Here is a 20,664-nt window from a genome sequence, read left to right on the forward strand (position 1 = left end):
CCTTGTTTTTATAAACTAGAAGGCTGAACCCCAGAGATGCCTTGTTTATCCTTAAGGCCCAGGTGGTCATGTTGTCAAGGGTTTGGACCCCAAGGACAGAAAGCCAAAGCCATTCTCCGCAAATCTCCTCCTCAAGTGTGATGTAGAAATCTGGCTCTTTACATTAAACAAAACAAAACACCAAAGGTCACTGACACTCAGTCTGGGAATATTAGAAGCACCATTGAGTTAATACAGGCAGTCACATTATGTTGTTATATTTTAATCAGAATCGAGTATTAAATGGCATAAAACACTCTATATACCCCTTCACTGTTCCAAATTTCATGAACTTCAAACACAAACATGACACAGTTTCAAGAATTATTTTGACTGGCCTCCCCAATCCCAAAGGAGATTAAAAAGTAATAATGTAAAAAAGTTAAGGTCAAGGTGTCTTAATAGCACAGCTAATGACTAACCATTTGTTTACTCGTGGCTTCTGCTCCACCCTGAATGCTGCTGAGCTTCATTCGCTGTCAAACAACTGGTTAGTTATTACTTCCCTGGGTGATTGTCCCTGAATGTGGGCCATGCTCTGGCGTGGGGACGCAACAGGCACTTATAGTGGGGTAGTTACCTCCTCCAGGTTGGGTCCAATGTTTGGCTCTTAAAAGCAAGGTAAAGAATTGACAAAGAGAATGGTCTGAGAGTCTGTGCTCTTGGGATGAAGTGCTGGGATTTCAGAGCATTCTCAAGAACATCTGTACCAGATGTTGTGGGGAGCTTTGGGGAGTGGCGAGCAGGCTGTTTCTAGACCCTGGCACCCTGGCCCACTCTGATTTTTGTTCTAGTGTCCTGAGTGATGGGCCATCTGCACAGGGATGCTCTCGGGCTGAAGGTGGCACAGGAACTCAAATCCTCAGAACAGATGCTGGCTGTAAACAACGGGCGAGGCTGCACCACGGGCTGCAGGGATACAGCTCGGTGTCTAGGGAACAGTGCCATCCCGAGACGCCCCTCAGGACCCTAGCTCGTCTGCACGTGCAAAGCCCCTACCCTAATCCACCTCGTCCAAGTCTTCTCCTGCAGTAGCCGCTTCTAAAGCTGCCAGGGCTTCCGCCACCGCAGCGTCCTCGTCCTCTGTCCCCCCAATCCCATCTCCAGCACAGCCAGGGGCATCTTCCCACCCATTTGTCGGATGGGCCACAGGCAGGGCCTGGATGGGATCCTCTTCTTTAAAGTAGACGCTCAGGACTTCTGTCGCCACAGCCTCATTTAATGAATCCCAGCTTCTCTTCATGGACAAGGGCATGTTCAAACCCTGCCCTGCTACGTCAGGGCGCATTTCCTCCAGGGGCTCCTCCTCAGGATGGCTCTTGAAAAGGTAATCTTTTTCCTCATGATCCACGTTGCCTCCAGCTGAGCCCCAACATTGGGGATAGTCTGGGGCTGGTATCTGGAGGACGTGGTCTTGTATTCCTACAGCAGGACATTCTGCGTTGGAAGGGACCCTGGAGTCTCCACGTCCGATGACTTGGGTCTCTTCTGAGGACTGCAGCACCCAGTCTGTTTCCCTGGTGTCCCCTCCTTCGAGAAAGGGTGGAGTTGGGTGCACACGGTTCACCGTACCGGCCCAGGAACCTGTGTCACCCTGCTGGGGCCCAGGATCCCCAGGATCCCCAGGGAGCTGCAGAGCAATGCCATTGATGGTACCTCCAGTCTTCTCTGCACAGTGTCCCTCTCCTCTGTCCCCTTGAGGGTGCGGACCAGCTGTTCTGCTTCTGCTCACAGTCCTCCTCAAGCCCTCACCCTGAAGGTCATTTTTATGCACCTGGACTTCGCTGCTCTGTTTGCCTTTTAATTTAACTGTGTCCTCTTCATCAAACTTGCAGCTGTTCACTTCATTGACGTAGCCAGGCGAGGGCACTTGGACTGGGTCAAAGAGATAGCTGGGGTGAGAATAATGAGGATCAGTCAGGCTCGTTATTAGCTTTATTTATTTATAACTATTAATCGCTAATTTCTACTATTAACAATTTCTTCTCTTCCTGTTAATTTCTATGACTAGTTACCCATTTAAATCTGTGTGTGTGTCTAAATCAAATAGATCCAGTGGGTGTGAAAATGTCCTACCACTGGAACTAGGTCTTAGGAGGGGATCCAAAAGAGGGAGGGAAGATGACACTGAATAAAGTGATTCATGCAATTTGAAAACAAACCAAAAGAAAAAAAGAAGAAAGAAAGAAAAGAATGTAAATGTCCAAACACAGGGAAATAACTGGGTAAGTACTGATGCCATACCCCCGATGGAATATTATACAGTCATCAAAATGATAAAGTCTGGACTGGCATGAAAGGCACTTATAAAATAAATGTTTTTTTGTAAAGTCTAACATCACATTATGATTACAGTGGAGTAAAACTTACATATGTGTGTATGTGTGTGCATATATATGGATAAAAATACATGCATGTAAGTATAAAGGTATGGATAGAACTATAATAATACAGACATATTTGTTAAGGAAGTAAAATCATTAGTTCATTTTCCCTTTATTTTACAGAGAATTCTGTTCTACTACCCTCATTCTGGAACAGAATCTGGAAGACATTGGGAACACATGTGTGATGGGGCAATTTATTTCCAGCGATGCCGGGTCAGGCATCCTGGAATACCCAAGCTGTTCTCTGCTCTGAAACTCTCTGGAGAAATGTAAATTCAGCCCCAACCAAATTCAGTCTCAGAGAATGATGGGGTTCCCAAAATCTCTGAGAAGGAAGCAAACCCCCCCCCAAAACCCAAACAGTTTAAAAATCTAGGCCACATGTCCTCTTAAATGATATCAATGCAGTTCCAAATCCTTATTTTCTTGGCCATGCCAGTCCTGACCCGAGCTAGGAAAATGCCTCTGTGGGAATCATGAGTTCCTTCATTCGAGTGAGCTGTGTTTTTTCTCAACTTTACCTGTGTATCATTTTACAGCACCTGCACCCCATCTGGATTATTTTCTGTTACCATCTGGAAAAAGAAAACATAGAAAAGGAGAAAACACAGTGAATGATACTCCAATACAAATTAAGTTTGCTTTTTCTTTCCTGGATACTCACAAGTCAGTGGAGTCCCGGGTTTTTGGTGGAAAGATAACATGTGGGTCAGGGAGGCCCCGGAATGCCTTTCTGTAGCGAAAATCGCTGATTCAGAGATCTCACACACTCACTGACCCTTGTAGCTGTGCCAGACCTGCCCCCAGCGCTGGGAGTTTCTTTTGTCTTCTTCATTTGGCAAATGAGCAAATACGGGTTGAAGAATGCTAGGGAGAGAAAGGTGGGGCTGAAAAAGACCTGTGTTTTCGATTCCACTGCCTTCTTTGGGGGACCTGGGAGCAGAAGTAGAGGAGAGAGGAGAGGTGTCCTTGTCAGGGGATTAGCTCCTCGAGTATTTAAGGACACCAGGATATGTGGCAGCTGATCTGTGTGTTCCATGTTAGAGACCGGAGGAGGTGACAGCCAGAGCCATGGGCACAACCTTCGCCTGGACTAAACTGCTCCTGCTTTCCCTTTCCCGTCCCAGGGATGATTCTGGCTGTAATTCATGGACTCCACTCTCTTGCAGTTCAAGGATGTGGCCTCTTGAGCTTCCAGGTGCAGATGGACTCACGTCTGTGCCTCTTTCATTTCTCAACACCCTACTGTCTCCCGCCCTTTCCCAAGGTCTCATTCCCCCCCGCCCCCCGCCTTGATAATTGGCCTCTGAATAAAACCTTCTCTTCATGTAAAATTGACCATATTGTTCTGGTCTTTCCTTTGAAAGTCCTACAAATGAGTGCAGAAAAACCTTTAAGTCACTCTCCATTTCTAATATCTATGACCTTCAAAAAGACAAGCCAAAAAAAGAACAGAAAGCCCTGGTCCCTCTGTCTCCACAAGACGTGGGCACTCGGAAGAGAGAGAGATCATTGGCAGGGTCACCGCCTGCCCTGCTCTCTCTCCTTCCTTCTCTTAGTCATGGATGAATTTCCCAGGATGCTGCTTCACAAGACTTTACCCACGGAGAGAATGCCTGGTGTTTTCCAAGAAGTATGGACCGGTTGGTTGGTTACAGGAGACTAGGTTGACATAGATAAATCAAATCCACAAATAACCTCCTCTGCAGGGCTGAAGAAAAGCCCACCCCCAAAATATATCCACATGCTAATCGCTGCAACTTGTGAATGCTTCCTCATGTGACCAAAAACAAACAAAAGAAAAAATTCTTTGCAGGTGTGATTACAGATTTGAGATGGGGAAGATTTGCCTGGATTCTCTAGTTCAGAGCCCAGCTCGGTCTCTTCCTGGTTGTATGACTTTGGGCCTCAGCTATTTCATCTTTAGATGGGGATAATGATACACCTACACATGATGTTGTTGGGGGTTATACAAGTTAATATTCATACTAAGCATATACTTATTACTCAGCTTTGTTGGGATACAGCATGCTTAGAAAAAGATTGTGGCCTTGCACTTGGAAAAGATGTAGTCTACTTGCATGACAAACGCATCCAAACAAGAGCATTAGTAATGCAGTACCAAGTGATACTTGTTCTGGCATGTGGGCCAAACGGCATGTTTCTACCAAACGTGGCACCAATCGAAAGACACAAGCCCCCAGTGCGGCAGAAGAGCAGCAGACAGAAGTCATTGGGGGCTTAGCCCACAACATGTGCGTACAACTTTTCCCTTTCTTTAAAGCACTCTCAACTAAATTACCCATTTCCAAAACCTAGGACTGTGTTTCCAGCCTCTTTTCCCCATTTATGTCCATTTTCTGCTAATAATCCATGAATCAGCTGGATAAACAGGACAAAACGCACCACGTGCACCTCCTTCCCTGCATGAACCCCGTCCTCCCCTCTTGCCCACTTTCCCTCCACACCCTGCTCTCAAACCCTGCCCCCCCCACCATGCTGGCAGCACCTCTATTTACCTAGGACTCTGTCAAAAAACAAAACAGAACAGCTGATTAGCTGGGAGGATAGGAGGCCAAAAAAAAAAAAAAAGAAGGAAAGAAAAGGCTTTTTTAGGTGTTTGAGAGAGGGTGGAATGTGGGTGATAATAACGTAATTGGAACAAATGTAAAATATTAACCATTGAAAGATACCAGGTGGGCCGACTTCAGAATGGTGAGTTGAAGAGTTGTACACAGGGAAGGTTTCCTTCTGAAAGGAAGGGAGGAAGACAGGCATGTTTGGAGTGACACTTTGTGCTGCCTGCGAGGCAGAGGCTAAGTCGACCTTGGGGAAGCCTGGCCAGGCTAGATGTGTCCCCACCCTCTGCTGCTGTGGCCACATAAGCAACATGCACCCAAGATGCAGTGACTGCTGAGATTTATCAGCCACCACTTCCTGTTTCTTACAGAATTTACACGTCACCTGTGGCTTTCAGGGTTCCCTCCCTCTGCCCCAGGAAAACCACAGGATCTATATTTTTCTTCAAAGCCATGTAATTGTGAAGGATGTTTTCACGGTTGTCCCCTTGCAGGATCAAGTTTCCAGTCTTCCCCACCCCCAGCCCACTGCCTCCCTTCAGGGCACACCACGTGGGTTTCCCACAGAGCTGGGCCCACACCTGAGCGCCACCCTCTGCGTCTCTCCCAGGCTCGTGGCCACTGCCTCTGCCTGGGTAGAGGTTCTGCCCTCTCTCACCTCACCCGGTGTTTTCCTTCCCCAGCAACATTCCTTCTCTCCATGAGACCAGCGCTGTGTCCAAGGTGGTGTGACTGCTGATGGAAAGGGTGCAGGCTAATGTATTTCAGCCAACCCCTTCCTGCCCATATGTACAATTATTCTTCCTTATTTGATGATTCCAAATATCCAATTCATTTTTTTTCCCTTTTCCATATGTCACTCCCACACCTACATCCTGCTTTTAGGGAGGCATTCTCCCATTGGCGGGTGCAGAAAGGAAACACCCCTTGTCCAGCATGAGACATGGACTTGGGAAGAATATACGTTCTTTTGGAGTAAGACTGAGTTTAAGATGGGCCACCTATCTATCTGCTTTCTGTGTCCTGTTCACTTTGACGACAGCTAGCTTAAAGGTGAGAAATCAGTTGTCGGGTGCCCTTTATTACTGAGCACAGTCAAAATTTGCTTTCTCTTAGGAGTATAAAAAAGCAACCACAAAGCAAAGGGCAAACATCCTTCACAACTGTCATCTCGTTTACACAGGGGAAAAGCAAATACCATTAGGGTGGGGTGTCCATCACCGCTGGCGGCCTGCCCGCTGCCTGGGGTTTCGTGTTGGGGGTTGGCTTTGCCCTGGGTTTGGTGTTGAAGTTAAACAGTTGTGTGTTTGAAGACGGACATGGCAGTGTCCCACCAGTTACTAGTCAAGTCTCCTTGCTGGAAAAATCCTGTTTCATAAGGGGGAGAAGGGTGAGGTGGGAAGAAGGGGCAAGACTGGGGAGAGGCAGGAGTTTGCTAATCAGGTGAAGAAAGGGACTGAATATTCATCAGGAAGTGAGGGGAGTAGGAAAAGACTTCACCCAGCAGGAAAAGAATGCCTTTGCAGATTAGGTAATAGTATTAAATCAATGTTCATTTTCCAATTTTAATCATTGTTCTGGGGGCTACATAAAAAATGCCCTTGTTGTTAGGAAATACACAGTGGAGTATTCAGGAGTAAAGAGCATAAAATCTGTAACTTATTAAAATGATTTAGGAAAAAATTGTGTGTGAGTGTGTGTGTGTACAGTTAGAGAAAGAGAATAAACCCACAGTGGTAAACATGAACATCTGGGGACTCTGGGCAGAGGGTAAATGGGATTCTTTTTTTTTAATTTAGTCATTTTATTATAAAATTTACATAAAATAAACCATAAACACGACAGTTAAAAATAAAACTTAAACAGAACTAAGACAGTAGAGAAAACATTTCAAATGAAAAAGTAGTAACAAAAACCTATCAGCTTGCTTGAAATTATTCATATTCTAGATAAATGCTTTCTTAGATTTATAATAGTTATTTCCATTATACTTAATTAGGCTATGAACTATTAAACATTATTTTTAAAAGATTCTCAAAATCAAGGTATATGAGGATTCTTTGTGTTTTTCTTACAACTTTTCTGTAAGCGTGAAATAATGTCAAAATTAAAAATTGAAAGAAAAAAGAAGTGTGCAGGAACTGGTCAAAATCCCAATGGGCTTTGTGCATTTAGCTGTCACCCCAAGTATTTACTGAAGGCTTCTGCTCAACAGGCAGCCCCACGCAGGCACAGTTCCCGCCTGCCCTGTGCCCTGTCTTAAAGGGGGCCTTACAGTCAGTCGGGTGCTGTGGTGGTCCTGCTGTCAGCCGGCCCCATGAACACAAGCTCCTCACTGGCAAGGCCTAAGCCAGCCCCAGGGCCAGCTCACTCAGAACACCTCACGCTGTTATTCAAAGGAAGGAATGACCGGTGCTAAGTGACAGGTGCCAAAGAAGTGAGGGATGCATGTGAGATTTTAGAGGTTACTATTCCCATAGAGGGTCTACCCTTTTCCATGATCAAAGCTCTCACTACCCTGTGGTCCAAAAGGAAAAGCCAAGTGCAAGAGCTGAGAAAGAGGGGAGGGACCTGGGCTCCTCTATCCCCATTTGGGAAACAGCAAAACCTCCCGTGTGCAGTGCCAAAGTAAAGGATGTTCTGTTTCAGGGGTTCTAGTCAACGAACTTTTAAAGCAGCTGCCGGGAAGTGGTTTGAGTTTATCAGAGATGGAAGTCCTTGGAAGAGAGACACAATAAAATTAAACTTTTAAAATTACAGCTCCGTTTTGAAAAACCAACTTGCCGATGTTTATAGAAAACAGCAGGGAACTTATGCAACCTGGTGGGCAGGTGAAGCGGACAAATATGTAGTTGAGTTGCCTCGGGGAACTGAGCTCCTGGACTGCAGAGGAATGAATGGAAATGGCTAGCAGGTGCTTATAAAGGAGGCTAAAGACTGCCTGCCCGACTTCACAGACAGCAGAGTCTGCAGCTGAAAGAGGACAAGGAGATAAACTCTTGACTTCCCAATCTATTTCCTCAAACCAATTCTTCCTTTCTGGGCAGGCTTTGGAAACTCTCTGGGACACATTTTTTCTAGTGTGTTTCCTTTTCTCCTGAAGAGGCTGAGCTTCACTGATTGAGGAAAACCTGAAGACTCTGAGAAGACCTTTCTTATCGGCACCATCTAACAGCCCATTTTGTGCTTTCTCAGTGGTCGAGGTGCTGTGAGGTGGGTGTTAGCATCCCTTCGAACTGGGTTTCATGGAATCTTTGTGTGCAGAGAGGCATGTTTGCAAGCACCCCCTAAAAAGGGGCTCCCTGCTCAAACAGCTTCGGAAACAGCAGAGAGTGAAGATGCGCACATCACAGCTATGGAAAGGAGCTGTTTCACTTTGTCGAACCTGGTAATCTCCAAAATTAGTTGACCACCGAACTTTTTTCTTTTTTCATAAAAGACTATTAACAACCAGCCAAACTTGTATTTTGTGTAACATGTTGGGAAAACAACTGCCGAAATGAGGGTCCTGATCACCTGCGGGAGTTTTGTGCCCTGAACTAATAACATTATGTGGTGTTTGGCGAACACTCGGGGCCAGGTCTGTGCCCAGTGTAAGATGTGTGCCGGCAATGACTCCGTCGCCGGCCCGACATGTGGGAAAGCTGCTGCATCTCTTCTTTCCTCCGTTTCTGCAAAGTGAGGCCACGACATTGGAGCACAGTTCCCTCACAGAGTCCTGAGATCTCTGCTGCCAGGTGGGCGCCAGTATGGCCCTTTCATAGGCAGGTGACCCCACTCAACGGTGTGTCAACCACCCCATTGCCCTGCCGTTAGGGTGTGTTTGGGGCCAAGTCCACATTCATGCCAACTGCGTTCCTGTTTCCAGCCTTCAGGCCCTAAGGTCTCCGTCTCATTCCCTGCGGCCTGCAGGTCTCTGGTAGAGGTGTGCTCGTCCCTTTGCCAGGAAGAACGGTGCCTAGCACTCAGGAGCTTTGAGATGGGGTGACAATGAGCATCACAGTGCTGTCCTGGGAGGGGTGAGGACTCAGATCAGGGCACCCCGTGAGGGTGGAGTGTCTGCAGGACCCCTTCTCCTCTGGAATGGGCTGGGGGAGGTGCCGGCTCCCGGGCAGGAGGGCTCCCAGTGGGTCCCAGAGCAGGGGCTGGCGACCCTTGGCCTCCTGGTATGTTTTAATAGGAAACCATGTCAGAACTGTTTTTAGGAGCAAAAAGAATCAGTCTCCAAGGACAACACGTCAGGGTAGAGATTGGTGTTTCTCAGTAAAAGGTGGCCTGGGGCCCACACAGATGGTACCATTTGAAGTGCTGCCTCGATGGCCCTTCCGGGGGCTGATGCTGCTCACCGGGAGGCTGTACAGTTTGCAGGGCACCTGCGGCCTTCCACGGCATCAACTCTGGGGAGCAAGCCGCGTCCTGGCCCCGGGACTTTATCGCTGCTACGCTCACAGGGTCCTGGAGGTCTGTGCTGAACGGGGAAGCAGGACCTTTTGTACAACAGTGAAGACATCACTCCTCTTTTCTTCCTGGGGCCCTTGTACTAGGATATCACAGTCCTGCCGATGCATCTTAAAAACATTCCATATGGCCCTTTCTGGGCCTGGGACCATTTTTTCCCTTTTCTGATGTAGTACGTAGTCTATGGTTCTTAAGAGAGATGTTTCACAAACAGTCACAGTTGTTACGCAGCATTTTCACTGACTCCAAAAGTCTCCAGTGAACGCCCTTGGCATGCGCCAGGCACGGGGCTAGTTTCTGGAGGTACAATGAATGGCATCCGGGCAGCTTCCCGAGAGAGTTATAGCAGGCTTGTGAGTGTGTGTGTGTGTGTGTGCGCACGTGGGGGTAAGTGTGTGGGGTGGGATGGAATTTATATAAATATTCGGAGAGATTCATCATGCTACCTCAGCAGTTCCACAGAGCAGTTAAACAACAACTTAGAGTTGGGGGTTCTAGTTCCACCTTCGCCATGTGTTAGCTTTGTGACCTGTGGGCACATTCCCTAGCCTCTGAGAGCATCATTGTCTCATCTGCAAAATGGGGCCGGCGCCAGCTCCTGTTCGTCAGGATCACTTGGAAAATTAAATGAGATAAAAGTACGTTTGGCATTTACCATGACGTATGGCACACTCTCAGTACTTATTAATAATTGTTGTAAGTAGTTAACATTGGAGTGTTTAGTGTTTATCAAGTACTGTTTTGAGGACTTTCAGGTATTCGTTCAACTTTACAATAACCCTTTTAGGTGGAAACCAGTATTTCATAGATAAGTGGACATAAATGTTACAAAGTGGCACAGTTTGGTTATTATTAGTACTGTTGCTATTGTTTTCCTGACTATATAATATGTAATTATACAATATTTATACAGTTACGGACATTACATAATATTTCATATTGTATTAATATAATATATCTTTATAGGTTCTGTTGTTTTCAGAGTCCATTGGGTTGCACAATAAGCAGCAGCTTGTAATCCAGTAGTTTTTGCAAAAGGGAACTGGATTCTCCTTTGAAATGCTGACAGAATTTCATAGGTGTGGTTTTATTGTTCCATCACCAGATGGCAGTACAGAGCAGTTATTCAAGCTAATTTTAAAAGAGGGACTTGCTATGGGAAAGGTCTCAGAAACAGGAGAATTAAGGCACAAATAGTGTAGGTGTTTTGCCATGTAGCAAAGGTAGGGAGTGAGGGATGTGGTAAAAATTTCAGACACTTAGTGTCAACTTTATGTCCTGGTGGCCACAGCACCACCATAAGCAGGGCCTTCTCCAGCTCCAGCCGACAGGAGGCTTATTCAATAGTCTGGCCAGACTGCTGAATTCTATAGAGGCCACTTCTGACCCAGTGACTGTCATCAAACCCCCAAATGGGAGAGTCTGGGTGTCCCTCTCCCACCTGTGTGTCTGGACAATAATTCTGTGGAAGAGGATAGGGGAGGAAGGAGCCTAGGGGGAGTGCAAGGGTCTAATTCCTCCCCCTGGATCCCACCCATGGGCTACCCATGGTGTGAGCTGGTCTCGGGGCTCCATCTTCTAGATGAGGTGTGTGGCCATGAACTAGGAGGTAAAGAAAAGCCACAAAATAAATATGGCCCAATTTGAAGGTTCTGGGGAAGAAGCCCATTATTTTTATTTAAAATGACTTTACAGTATTGTGTTTAAACAGGTTGAGTTTGCATGTTATTAGAATTAAACAGAAGGCATGCAGAACTCATCCTGCTCTGCTAGTAGCTGGTGGTCGGCCCCCGAGATGCCTCGCTGGCCCCCTCAGGCCCTCCCGTGCCCTGGGCGGGAGGTGTTTCAGGGGGAGAGATGGAGCAGCTTGGCCCCTCTTCTCTGCACTGGAGTTCCTGGGAGTGAGGTCCCGTCTGGAGCAGACGAGAGGTGACCCATTAGTGAATAAAGACTGGGGTGTGTGTGTGGCAGGGTGGGGGTCCTGCTGGACACACAGAGGAGGAGAGGGCACAGGGCCGGTGCAGAATCCACCTGGGTCTGAGCGGGCGGATGCGTTTCTAACCAGCTCTGGGCGGTGCAGATGCTGCAGTCTGGGGACCACACTGCCACTGCTGGAAAGAAGGCAGGGCAGTCCGGCCGCTCTGCTTTGCTGTGTAGCTGGCTGGTCTGGGGGAGCTTTACTGAAAGGTGGTGCAGGCAGGGCTCATATACCAAGAACCATGGTTGGCTTAGGGAGTTGGGGGCAAACAGTGAGGAAGCTACCATCACACTGGCTCCTTTCAGTGACAAAAGATATGGCCCAAACCAAACTGGGAACATGACCGCTTGGTTAGAACATTATTCTGGTCAGAAGCTAACACGTGTAGTCGCTGTTGCCGATCCCATCCCCAACTGGCATGGTTTTGCAATCCTCTTCCATTGCTTAAAATTGTGTCTGTTTTACAGAATTTGCTTTCAAACCTTTGTGATTTGTGTTCAGTCTTTTATTCTTCTGTTTGGGGAAAAGTTAAAATAAACAAGTGTCGAATAATCCGGAATTAATTAGAACAACCTGAACTGTTTCACAGCCGGGGAAGAGCTGGAACAAAGCAGATACTGCTGGTCCCCTGCCTGCCTGTGCTGAGCCCTGTCCCTGCCTCCCTGCACTCGCCCAGGGTCTCCAGGCACCGTGATGCCAAGGAACTGCTGCCCCCTGGATCTGTGTAGGCCCCACTAAGGGTGGGTGCTGGTGGGAGACTAGAAGGGGAAGATGGGCGATATCACGGTTCCTTCCCGCATTGTTGTCTTTGCTGTGGGAAGTAGCCTGTTCATCACAGCAACTCGGCATCTTTGCCACAGCCTGGACGTCCAACAGCCCCGCCCCCACAGACACAGTGAGAACCACAGCGCCTCACCTCGGTTCCAGCTACTGCCCCAGCATCTGGTTCTGCGTCTCGCCCCGGGGCGGTAATGTCTGTTTGGCTTGACCGTCTTTGTGTTGATTAACGGCTCTTCCAATACCTGCATAAACCAGTGACTACATAACTCCCCTCTGTATGAAAGGAGGCGCTCCTCTTCCTGGCTAGACTTTCTGGCTAAGTTACCAAATAACACACAACAGTTTGAACTCTGCAAAAACTGGTATTGTCTAACATGCGTGTTGCTGCTTGCTATGTGCCTGCCACAGGGCAGGTCACGGGGGGTGTCAACGGTGGTTGGGGAAGGGACTTTAGCCCCTCCATCACCTCGATCCAGTTCTCTTCCCTTTCCCACCCAAAATGAGCCTGTTTGCTGTGTGGCGTAACTTTTCTGGACAAGCCTAGATTCCTTCCCAAGCTTCTAAACCCCTCCTAAGTGGAGAAGACAGTGGCACTGAATCTGCAGGGTTCCTACGAGGATCACACGATTTAAATGTGACAGGCCTGGCAATGTGTGCCTGGTACGTAGCAAGTTCTTAATAAACGTTGGCTGCTCCCATGTGCATGGTCATCATCCACAAGAACAGAACCACTGGGCGCTAGTCATTCTTAGGCGCTCAATAAAAATGGGCGATGTTCTGATCAAGCCCTCCCTGCAGCCCCATGGGAATCAGGGCATGCCTTCCATCTGTGGCCTGTGTCCAATTTGGGCAAGTGCTCCTATCTAGGAAGTTGGAAACATTTGGAAGAAACCTGAAGCACTTAGAAAAACGTAAGTCCTGGAAACGATAAGGAAGTTCTGGAGGAGATGATGCGGAGAAAAGTTTATCCGATACAGTTTATAAGGCTCCAGATAATGGCAGCTTTACAGTCAAGCACAGCTCATAGTTAGATGCTCGGAATGAACAAGTTCTGGGTAATTCCCAGAATCCCAGAGTGCCCAAGCAACAAAGAATCTTAGAGAACATCACACCCACTCACCTCACTTTCTAAAAGGGGTCTCAAGGCTGGAAGCATAAAATAGAGGACGAGAAAAAACAGATTGTCCCGTATTTGTAGACGACCCTCTGTGTGTGGAATTAGGATCCCAAAGTTTCCTTGAATTATAGTAAAAAGTAGTTTCTTACTTGAAAAGACTGAGTAAGGGTCTCTGAGTACCTATTGGAGGCAAAACAGTCTGCTAGGTACTGGGACACGATGAGGCAGAAGATCTCTCCTGTCTGTTGAAAGAATCATCATCACCCATTCACACAAACAAATATTTCTTGAGCATCTGTTATGTGCCAGGTACTGAACTTGATTCCAGGGATCTGGAAGGAGTTTACGGTCCAGCAAGGGAGACAGATACATATGGTGTTACATGGAAACGTTATATAAAATGTTACATAAGGTGAGGAGTGCCTGAGTAACCTTGGGAAGGTCAGAAAGGCTTGTGCGCGAAGGTGAGCAGCCAGTGGTGCTGGTGGAGTTCCAGAGCACGTTCCAGGGGAATGCGAGGCCAACTCGGGAATGCAGGAATGCTACTGCCTCCTCACCGTCTCCCTTAAACTCACCCTTTCTGCGTGCACTGCCATCGCCCTGAAACCCCTTTCTTACCTGGGTAACTGCAATAGGCTCCTGTCCCTGCATCCGCTCCTGTCTCCTACTACGTTTTCCACACAGAAGTCACATGGTCTTTTCAGGACAGAAATCTGAATCATATCACTTCCCTTGCCTAAAACTTTTCAGAGGTGTCGAATGCCCTCAGGATATTTAATAACATATGATAATGAAAAAGATGATAAAAATATGAAACTTACATAGAGCTTCATATATTATCAAGTGCTAATCCACACACTTCATGTGTACAACTAATTGATCCTCATTCTTTGTGGATTCTGTATTTGTGAATTCACCTACTTGCTGAAATTTATTTGTAACCCAAATTGATACCTGGGGTGCTTTGGAGATCATTAGCGGACTTGTGAAAAGTGGCAAAAAAATTGAGTCCTCTAATGCCTGTGCTTCTCTGGCTGAGCTCAAAGAAGGCGATGCTCTGCCTTCTCGTTTCAGCTCTCATACTGTAAGCAAGTGGCTTTTCTGGGATTTATATAGTGTCAAACTTTCGTACATGTTTAGGCTTTTTGTTTGTAACTTTGCTGTTTAAAATGACCCCCAAGCATAGTGCTCAAGTGCTGTCTGGTGTTCTAAAGGGCTATTAGGTGCTTTACAGAGAAAACTCACTCAGGAGTGAGTTCTGTGTTGATGGATTAAATACACACACACACACACATATTAAGTAGGGTGCCTTTAAGCAGAAACACACATAAAACAAGGTTACGTATTGATTGATTGATGAAAATGGGGCGACCAAAGGCATGCAGGCCCCTAACCAGGCCGTCCCCCAGAAGCGATGGTTCTTTATTCACTAACTCACTGCAGGAAGTGACTGGATAGATTACATTATAGTGACTAATGGGAATCAACACAAAGAACTCACTTAAAACTAAAAGAACCTTATAAAATAAGGGACAGAGTCTTTCCTGTAACATGCACATCCCTCTAGTGCATCATCTCTCTTTTCCTTCCCTGGCCATGCTAACCTTCTTTCACATCTCTAAACTTAGGTTTCTTTTAAAGTCTTTTCAACTGATGTTTCTTTCTTGGTCCAAAGGCCTCATCATAGGCTATTGCCTTTGCTGTCTCACTCCACCTGCGGCCCGTTTAGATCTTCACCAGCCCACACCCATCTCACCTTTCACCTTGCCTTCCCAGCACAACTTGAATACTTTTATTTCATTAACTGTTGCTGTATTTTTCTTTCTTGCCTTTTCAACCACGCGGAGCCTGTGAGTCTCCCGGTTCCTGCCCTTCCCCAAATGTCTGCTCTGACTAGGTGGAGACTGGGAAGTGTGTTCAGGGAAGGAGGAGGGATGTCACGCATTGTATCGAGAAGAGAGGGGGCAGTTAGAAATGAGGAAGTCTGCCACTACAAGTGCCAAATGCCTCAGAGGAAAGGAAGGGAAAGAAAGCGCATGTGGACTTTGGTAACAAGGGGGTTGATGGTAAAAAGGGAGGGAAAGTTATAGAATGACAGACATGGGTGTTGAGGTGTAATGGGTTGGGGAATGACTGGGACATATGAAAGGGAGTGTGTGGGCTCTTACTGAGCTTCTTTGGGGTGGAGACGAAGAAGGGAGTGGTTATACTGTAGGAGGACACAGGCCTGTAGGATGGTTTTGTATGGAGAGAGAGTACATATGTTTTACATGCTGAGGAGAAAACAGACAATTGAAGGAAACTGAAGATAGCAGAGAGAGTGAGGGAAAATATAGGAAATCAAGTCAAGACCATCTGTAAGAGTTAATTCCCTGCCCTGGTTCTTATTTTTCAACCATGTCGACAGATTTGTGAAAACTTTTTGATCTAGGATGAGAGCTTCAGATGGCCTATTTTGCTTATGACGCATATCCACTGAGACACATCAGCCTGCTTATGATGCATGTAATACAACTTGCTACTAGAAAGGCAAAGATCACTCATGAAAGTATAACCTTTAGAAAGAAGTGAGGATACTCACTTCTTCCTTGGAGCCTAGAAGGAAGGGGGCCAAGGGCAAGTGGAGATACAGTTCTCGACGCTGGGTCGGTAAGACTTGAGTTTCTTATTGATAGGCTCGGCAAGGTTTTCTGTCATAGGAGCGATGAGTCAAAGCCTGAAGTGTCAGAGGTTTGGAGTGACGTGTGGTGGAGAAGAAGAGCAACCACGGAAAGACGGCTGACTGCAGTCAGCAACCGAAAATTTGAGTGAAGGCAGTAAGTGCAGCTCTTACAATGTCTTCCTCTCCCGGCGATGCCCAGCGACCTGGGTAAAGGTCCGTAAGGGCGGGTTCTCACACTGTCCCAGTTGAGTTAAAGGACCACAGGGCTTGGATCTTGAGGGTGCTGCAAGAGTGACTCAAGCAATGGGCCACGGGGTGTGCAGTAAGTAGGTAGAGCAGTCTGCCGAGAGTTTGGCTAAGGGAGGAGGGAGAGTCCTGGGACTAGAGGTCCTAATTAGGTTTATAAAAAGCCAGTGACCTGCATTCTCGAGTATGAGAAATGTGAGAGCTAAAAGATGGTGTTCCGACATCGGTATATGAAAGTTCATGGTTAATGACATGGCCCGGGATGTGACTGGGGAAGGAAATTAAAATGTAGTGTAAGTGAGGATAACTAAAGTGCGGCGAGTCAAGGCGGTTTTGAGCCTGTGGTGTTGAATGATCTAGAAGAGCTGGAAAGCTCCCAGATGACAGCAACGAATAGGGGAAATGACAGAATATATAGAAATTTGAGCTTCAAATGTAGGTTAAGTCTTTTTTGCACCAAGGAGGCAGCTTGACCATCCAGAATTTGCAAAGGGGAACAAGAACAATGTACACACTACTTTCAGAATCAGAGCAGGGAGAATAGGCTGGTTCCACTGGAATAAGATACACAGCAGGTCACATCCTATGTCTGGCTGAAGAAGGAAATGGTAAGAGAGCTGGGAGAAGACCCAGAGAGAAATAAAAGGAAGGAACCCTAGGGCCTGGCTCCTAACCTTGACAGTGTACCAGCATATCCTGGAGGGCTGGTGGCTGCCCCCACATTTCTGACTGAGCAGGCTGGGGTGGGGCCCAAAAATCCGCACTTCTAACAAGTTCTCAGGTGAGGCTGAGGCTATTGGTCCTAGGACCACAGTTCAAGAATCACCGTTTGGGAGAGACGGTCTGTATTGGAGAAACCCCTAATTGCCTCGGGAGATAGATGAATTGGAAATCTTTCAGTGTGAAGATTTACTTGGGCCAGGCCTCACCTCATGTGTTGGAGAACTGTATCCCCAAATGACGAAAGTAAAAAGAAACAGAGTTCTACTCAAACCTGAATGCACCAGGAAGAAATAGACTGTGGATGGCTCTGGCTATTGGCTTTAATGTTTTAGGTAATAACAATTGTAGTGAAAGACCGAGTAACAGAAAATTTAATAGAAAGTAGAAAGAATCGACTTTTCCCCACTGCATTAAAAAAAGGAAATAGCTTACCTGTTGTGGAGATCGTCCATTGGGTCTCTCTAGAAGTTTAACTTCTCCTCCTGTAACAAAAAAAAAGTGGAAAATTGAGGTCTGCGAATTGTCTCCATGTCACAGCCAAGCTGCATCAACAGAGTGACAGGGGAGAGCCTTTCTGTGGAGGCACTAGGCAGTAGAATGGGGGGATGGAGGAGGCCCTGGGCTGGACCAGTCAGCCCCGGCAGACAAGCTCTTTGAAGTTCACCAGGCCTTGGTTTGCAGCCCAGCTCCTGACACTCAGCATTGTGTTAGCAATTTACCCGCATTTCAGTGTTTCTTCTATAAAATAAGATGCAGTAAGACTTAAATGGCACAACATGTGAGCTGTTATCACATGCTGGGCATGGCGGAATTGTTCAATGAGCAAAAGATATTGCTCTTTATTACTGTTGACAAACAGTACTTTGAAAATATGTCTCTTCTGTGATGGGTAATGTTTCAATTAAGCAGAAAGAAATTCAAGGAATTTATTTGCTTCTTGGAGACATATCAGATAAAGTTTCAATGAACACACGTATAATATGTCAACAAAATACACAATTTAGAAAATAACCTTGCATTAAAATGAAAATGATATATAGAATTTGAAAGTAAAGCCAATGTTTAGATTTTTATCAACTTCCTTGTAATTATTAGAAAAATTTACTATCACCCTAGTCAGGTGGCTAAGTTGGTTGAAGCATTGCCCATATACCAAAAGTCTGCAGGCTCGATTCCTCGTCAGGGAGCACATCCAAGTTGTGAGTTCAATCCCTGGTCAGGGGCACATACGGGAGGCAACTGACCAACATTGAGAAATATCAATATTTCTCTGTTTCAGAAAAGTAGCTCACTACCTATCAACACAAAACTCTTGAACAATGTTCTTATTCCACAAGCCACTCCTCTGTTAAGAAGCCTCACGTAATTACGCTTGCCTACCAAGCTTTCGTGAACTCAGCTAAGCATTCAAGATCTTTCACATTATGGCGCCAATAGCCTTCCAAGATTCTCTCTGAAACTCCTTGAGACACTCCTATTTCTACCCGATCTGGAGTTTTCACTATTTTCTAAACACGTCTGTATTTTTCTGTCTCAGTACATATTTGCACATATTATTTCCTCCAGTTGGCTTGTGTCCATGCTCATTGATATTCTGCAAAATTCTACTGATTCTTCAAAACTTATTTCACACACCACTTCCTCCATGAAGATTTTTAAATAATCCCAACTAAAGGTAATGACTCCATTCTTTTACTTTCTATAGGATCTTCAACCTCTTGGATGGCTCTGCTCACTTTATGCCTTGGATGACAGTAATTCATTCACATAACATTCCCTACACTAGACTGTGATTTCTTAGAAGGGAAGGGTCGTGGCTTCATCATTGTTTATCTACCTGTGGTAGTTCTTCACACGGTGACCTGCATTTGGGTGGTACATTGCATATCTTTTAAAATTTTGACTTAAGAATATCACTGACAACTGTAAGATGCCTAATACCAATGTATAATATAAAACAACAATGTACATATTTTACCAAATCCAAGATGCACTTGTATTCATTTACCTTTTAACATCTCTGAAACTGGAGTATATCTTGCAATCACTAGCACATCATGGTTAAACTGGCAGCACTGTTTTCTTTTTCTTTCTTTTTTTTTTTTTGGTGCATAAGATAAAGGGTACATGTTATCATTGATGACACATACTATTCAATGAAATGTGGTATTTTAATTCTATAGTTTTATTTCAGAAACACATTATGCATAAGTTTTATTAAAACTATCATATGTTAAATGAGTGTCTACCTTGGGTTCAACTCTACAAAAGAAGTATAAGACATGATCTGTTTACCCAAGAACCTTCTAAGGTGAAAACTAACAATATCCAGAGATGGAGTAAGAATTTTACAAGCTCTAAGCCCTATAAAGATCAGGTATCAAAATAAAGACAATAACCATAAAAAGACACTTCATAGAAATTCTATTTTTTTCCTAGGGTGACTTTTTGAAATAATAAATTCTTTCAAAAGAAAATATTTTTGGCACACTTGCTTTGCTGGTGCCTTAGGCACATGACCAATTTGTTGGGCGAGCAAGCACTAACATTCCATTGGCTTGCACATATTGAGGACCCAACAACTGGCACAGCTAATCCATGCTGAGCATCACAGGAGTTGGGGAAAAAGAGCCATCCCAGTGGGGTCCAGGTGCCAGGAAAACGTTTACAGAAAAAATGGGATTATGAGAGATGGGTAGACATTAGTGAGGCAAAGGGGACAGTTTCAGTAAAAGCAAAAGGGTAGTAAAGAATATGACTCGTACAAAAAGATGTGGAGAGACCCATGCTGTAGATTCTGGGGATGGACATGGCACATGTGACCAGGTTACCGAGGCTCCTGAAAACAGGCCCAGAAGACCAAACATGACATGCCTGGCAAAGAGAGCAGGTTCTTGAGTGGTGAGTGACAGTGTGGCGGCATGTATTTGAAAGCCTCACCTGCTAGTAGTATGCAGGGAAAATTAAAAGGGTTAGGTACACAGAGACTCGCCAAGGGTAGTTCTTTGAATTCAGTGACAAGATGAAAGGAGCCTGGTGTGTGGTGGTATCAAAGGGAATCCAGAGGAAAAAGCAAATTTGGAAATCTAGTTTGTCAAGTTTTCATTGATTTTCAAGTTAAACATTACTTTCTACCATCCCTGGTTTCTCTTAGCATGGTGGTTTAGATATTTCTTATACGTTGTGTCCTGGAAAATTTCTGTTGCCTCACTACCCGTTTCCATGTGTGTGAAATGATCATTATAACAGTACCTTTTTCAGAGTGTCGTCGGGGTTAAGTGAAAGAACACAGCAGAGTATCGGGCACAGTGGTTGGTGCAAACGACAGCCTCAGCAGGGTTGGCTATGAGTTTTTCATTCATTATCATTGCCGTTGTTGTCATCATTATCATCATCATCATCATCATCATCATCATCATCTCTTAGATCATCATCATCATCTCTTAGTCAGATCTCTATCTTTTTTCCCTGCCACTGCCCTGGAAGCTCCTTGATTCCAGTGATCACATCTCATTATCTTTGTTTCTCTGAAAAGGAATGATGGTGACCAGAGGTCTCAGAATGCTAGCAGTGTGCACCGGAAAAGGACAGCTTGTTCAGACTGGAGAAGGTAAGAAGGCTCTGGGCAGTTTTCTTGTAAGACATGAAATTGGTAGAATAACTGAAATGTCCTAAAGAGAAAGATGTATACAATA

At 45.6% G+C, this 20,664-nt stretch overlaps 1 protein-coding gene across 11 annotated transcripts in view; it reads right to left on the reverse strand.

Annotated features, from left to right (window-relative positions):
• Positions 1-246: 246 nt before the first annotated feature.
• Positions 247-20,664, reverse strand: part of PGCKA1 (PDCD10 and GCKIII kinases associated 1) — a 73,439-nt gene continuing 53,021 nt past the window's right edge. For 4 of the 11 annotated variants that reach the window (XM_045182647.3, XM_053922302.2, XM_045182646.2 and 1 more), the window contains 4 exons: positions 17,402-17,451; positions 12,358-12,463; positions 2,948-3,001; positions 247-1,931 (listed from right to left, as the gene is read on the reverse strand). In XM_045182647.3, the coding sequence (XP_045038582.2) occupies positions 1,040-1,931; positions 2,948-2,979 (924 nt within the window). In that variant the 5' untranslated portion in view covers positions 2,980-3,001; positions 12,358-12,463; positions 17,402-17,451 and the 3' untranslated portion in view covers positions 247-1,039. Of the gene's footprint in view, positions 1,932-2,947; positions 3,002-5,663; positions 5,741-6,203; positions 6,374-12,357; positions 12,464-17,401; positions 17,452-20,664 lie in introns of those variants that run through there. The other 7 variants (XM_045182640.3, XM_053922301.2, XM_045182642.3 and 4 more) reach the window with 4 other exon arrangements.

Source organism: Desmodus rotundus, chromosome 4 (genome assembly GCF_022682495.2).
Source record: "Desmodus rotundus isolate HL8 chromosome 4, HLdesRot8A.1, whole genome shotgun sequence".
Lineage (NCBI taxonomy): Eukaryota > Metazoa > Chordata > Mammalia > Chiroptera > Phyllostomidae > Desmodus > Desmodus rotundus.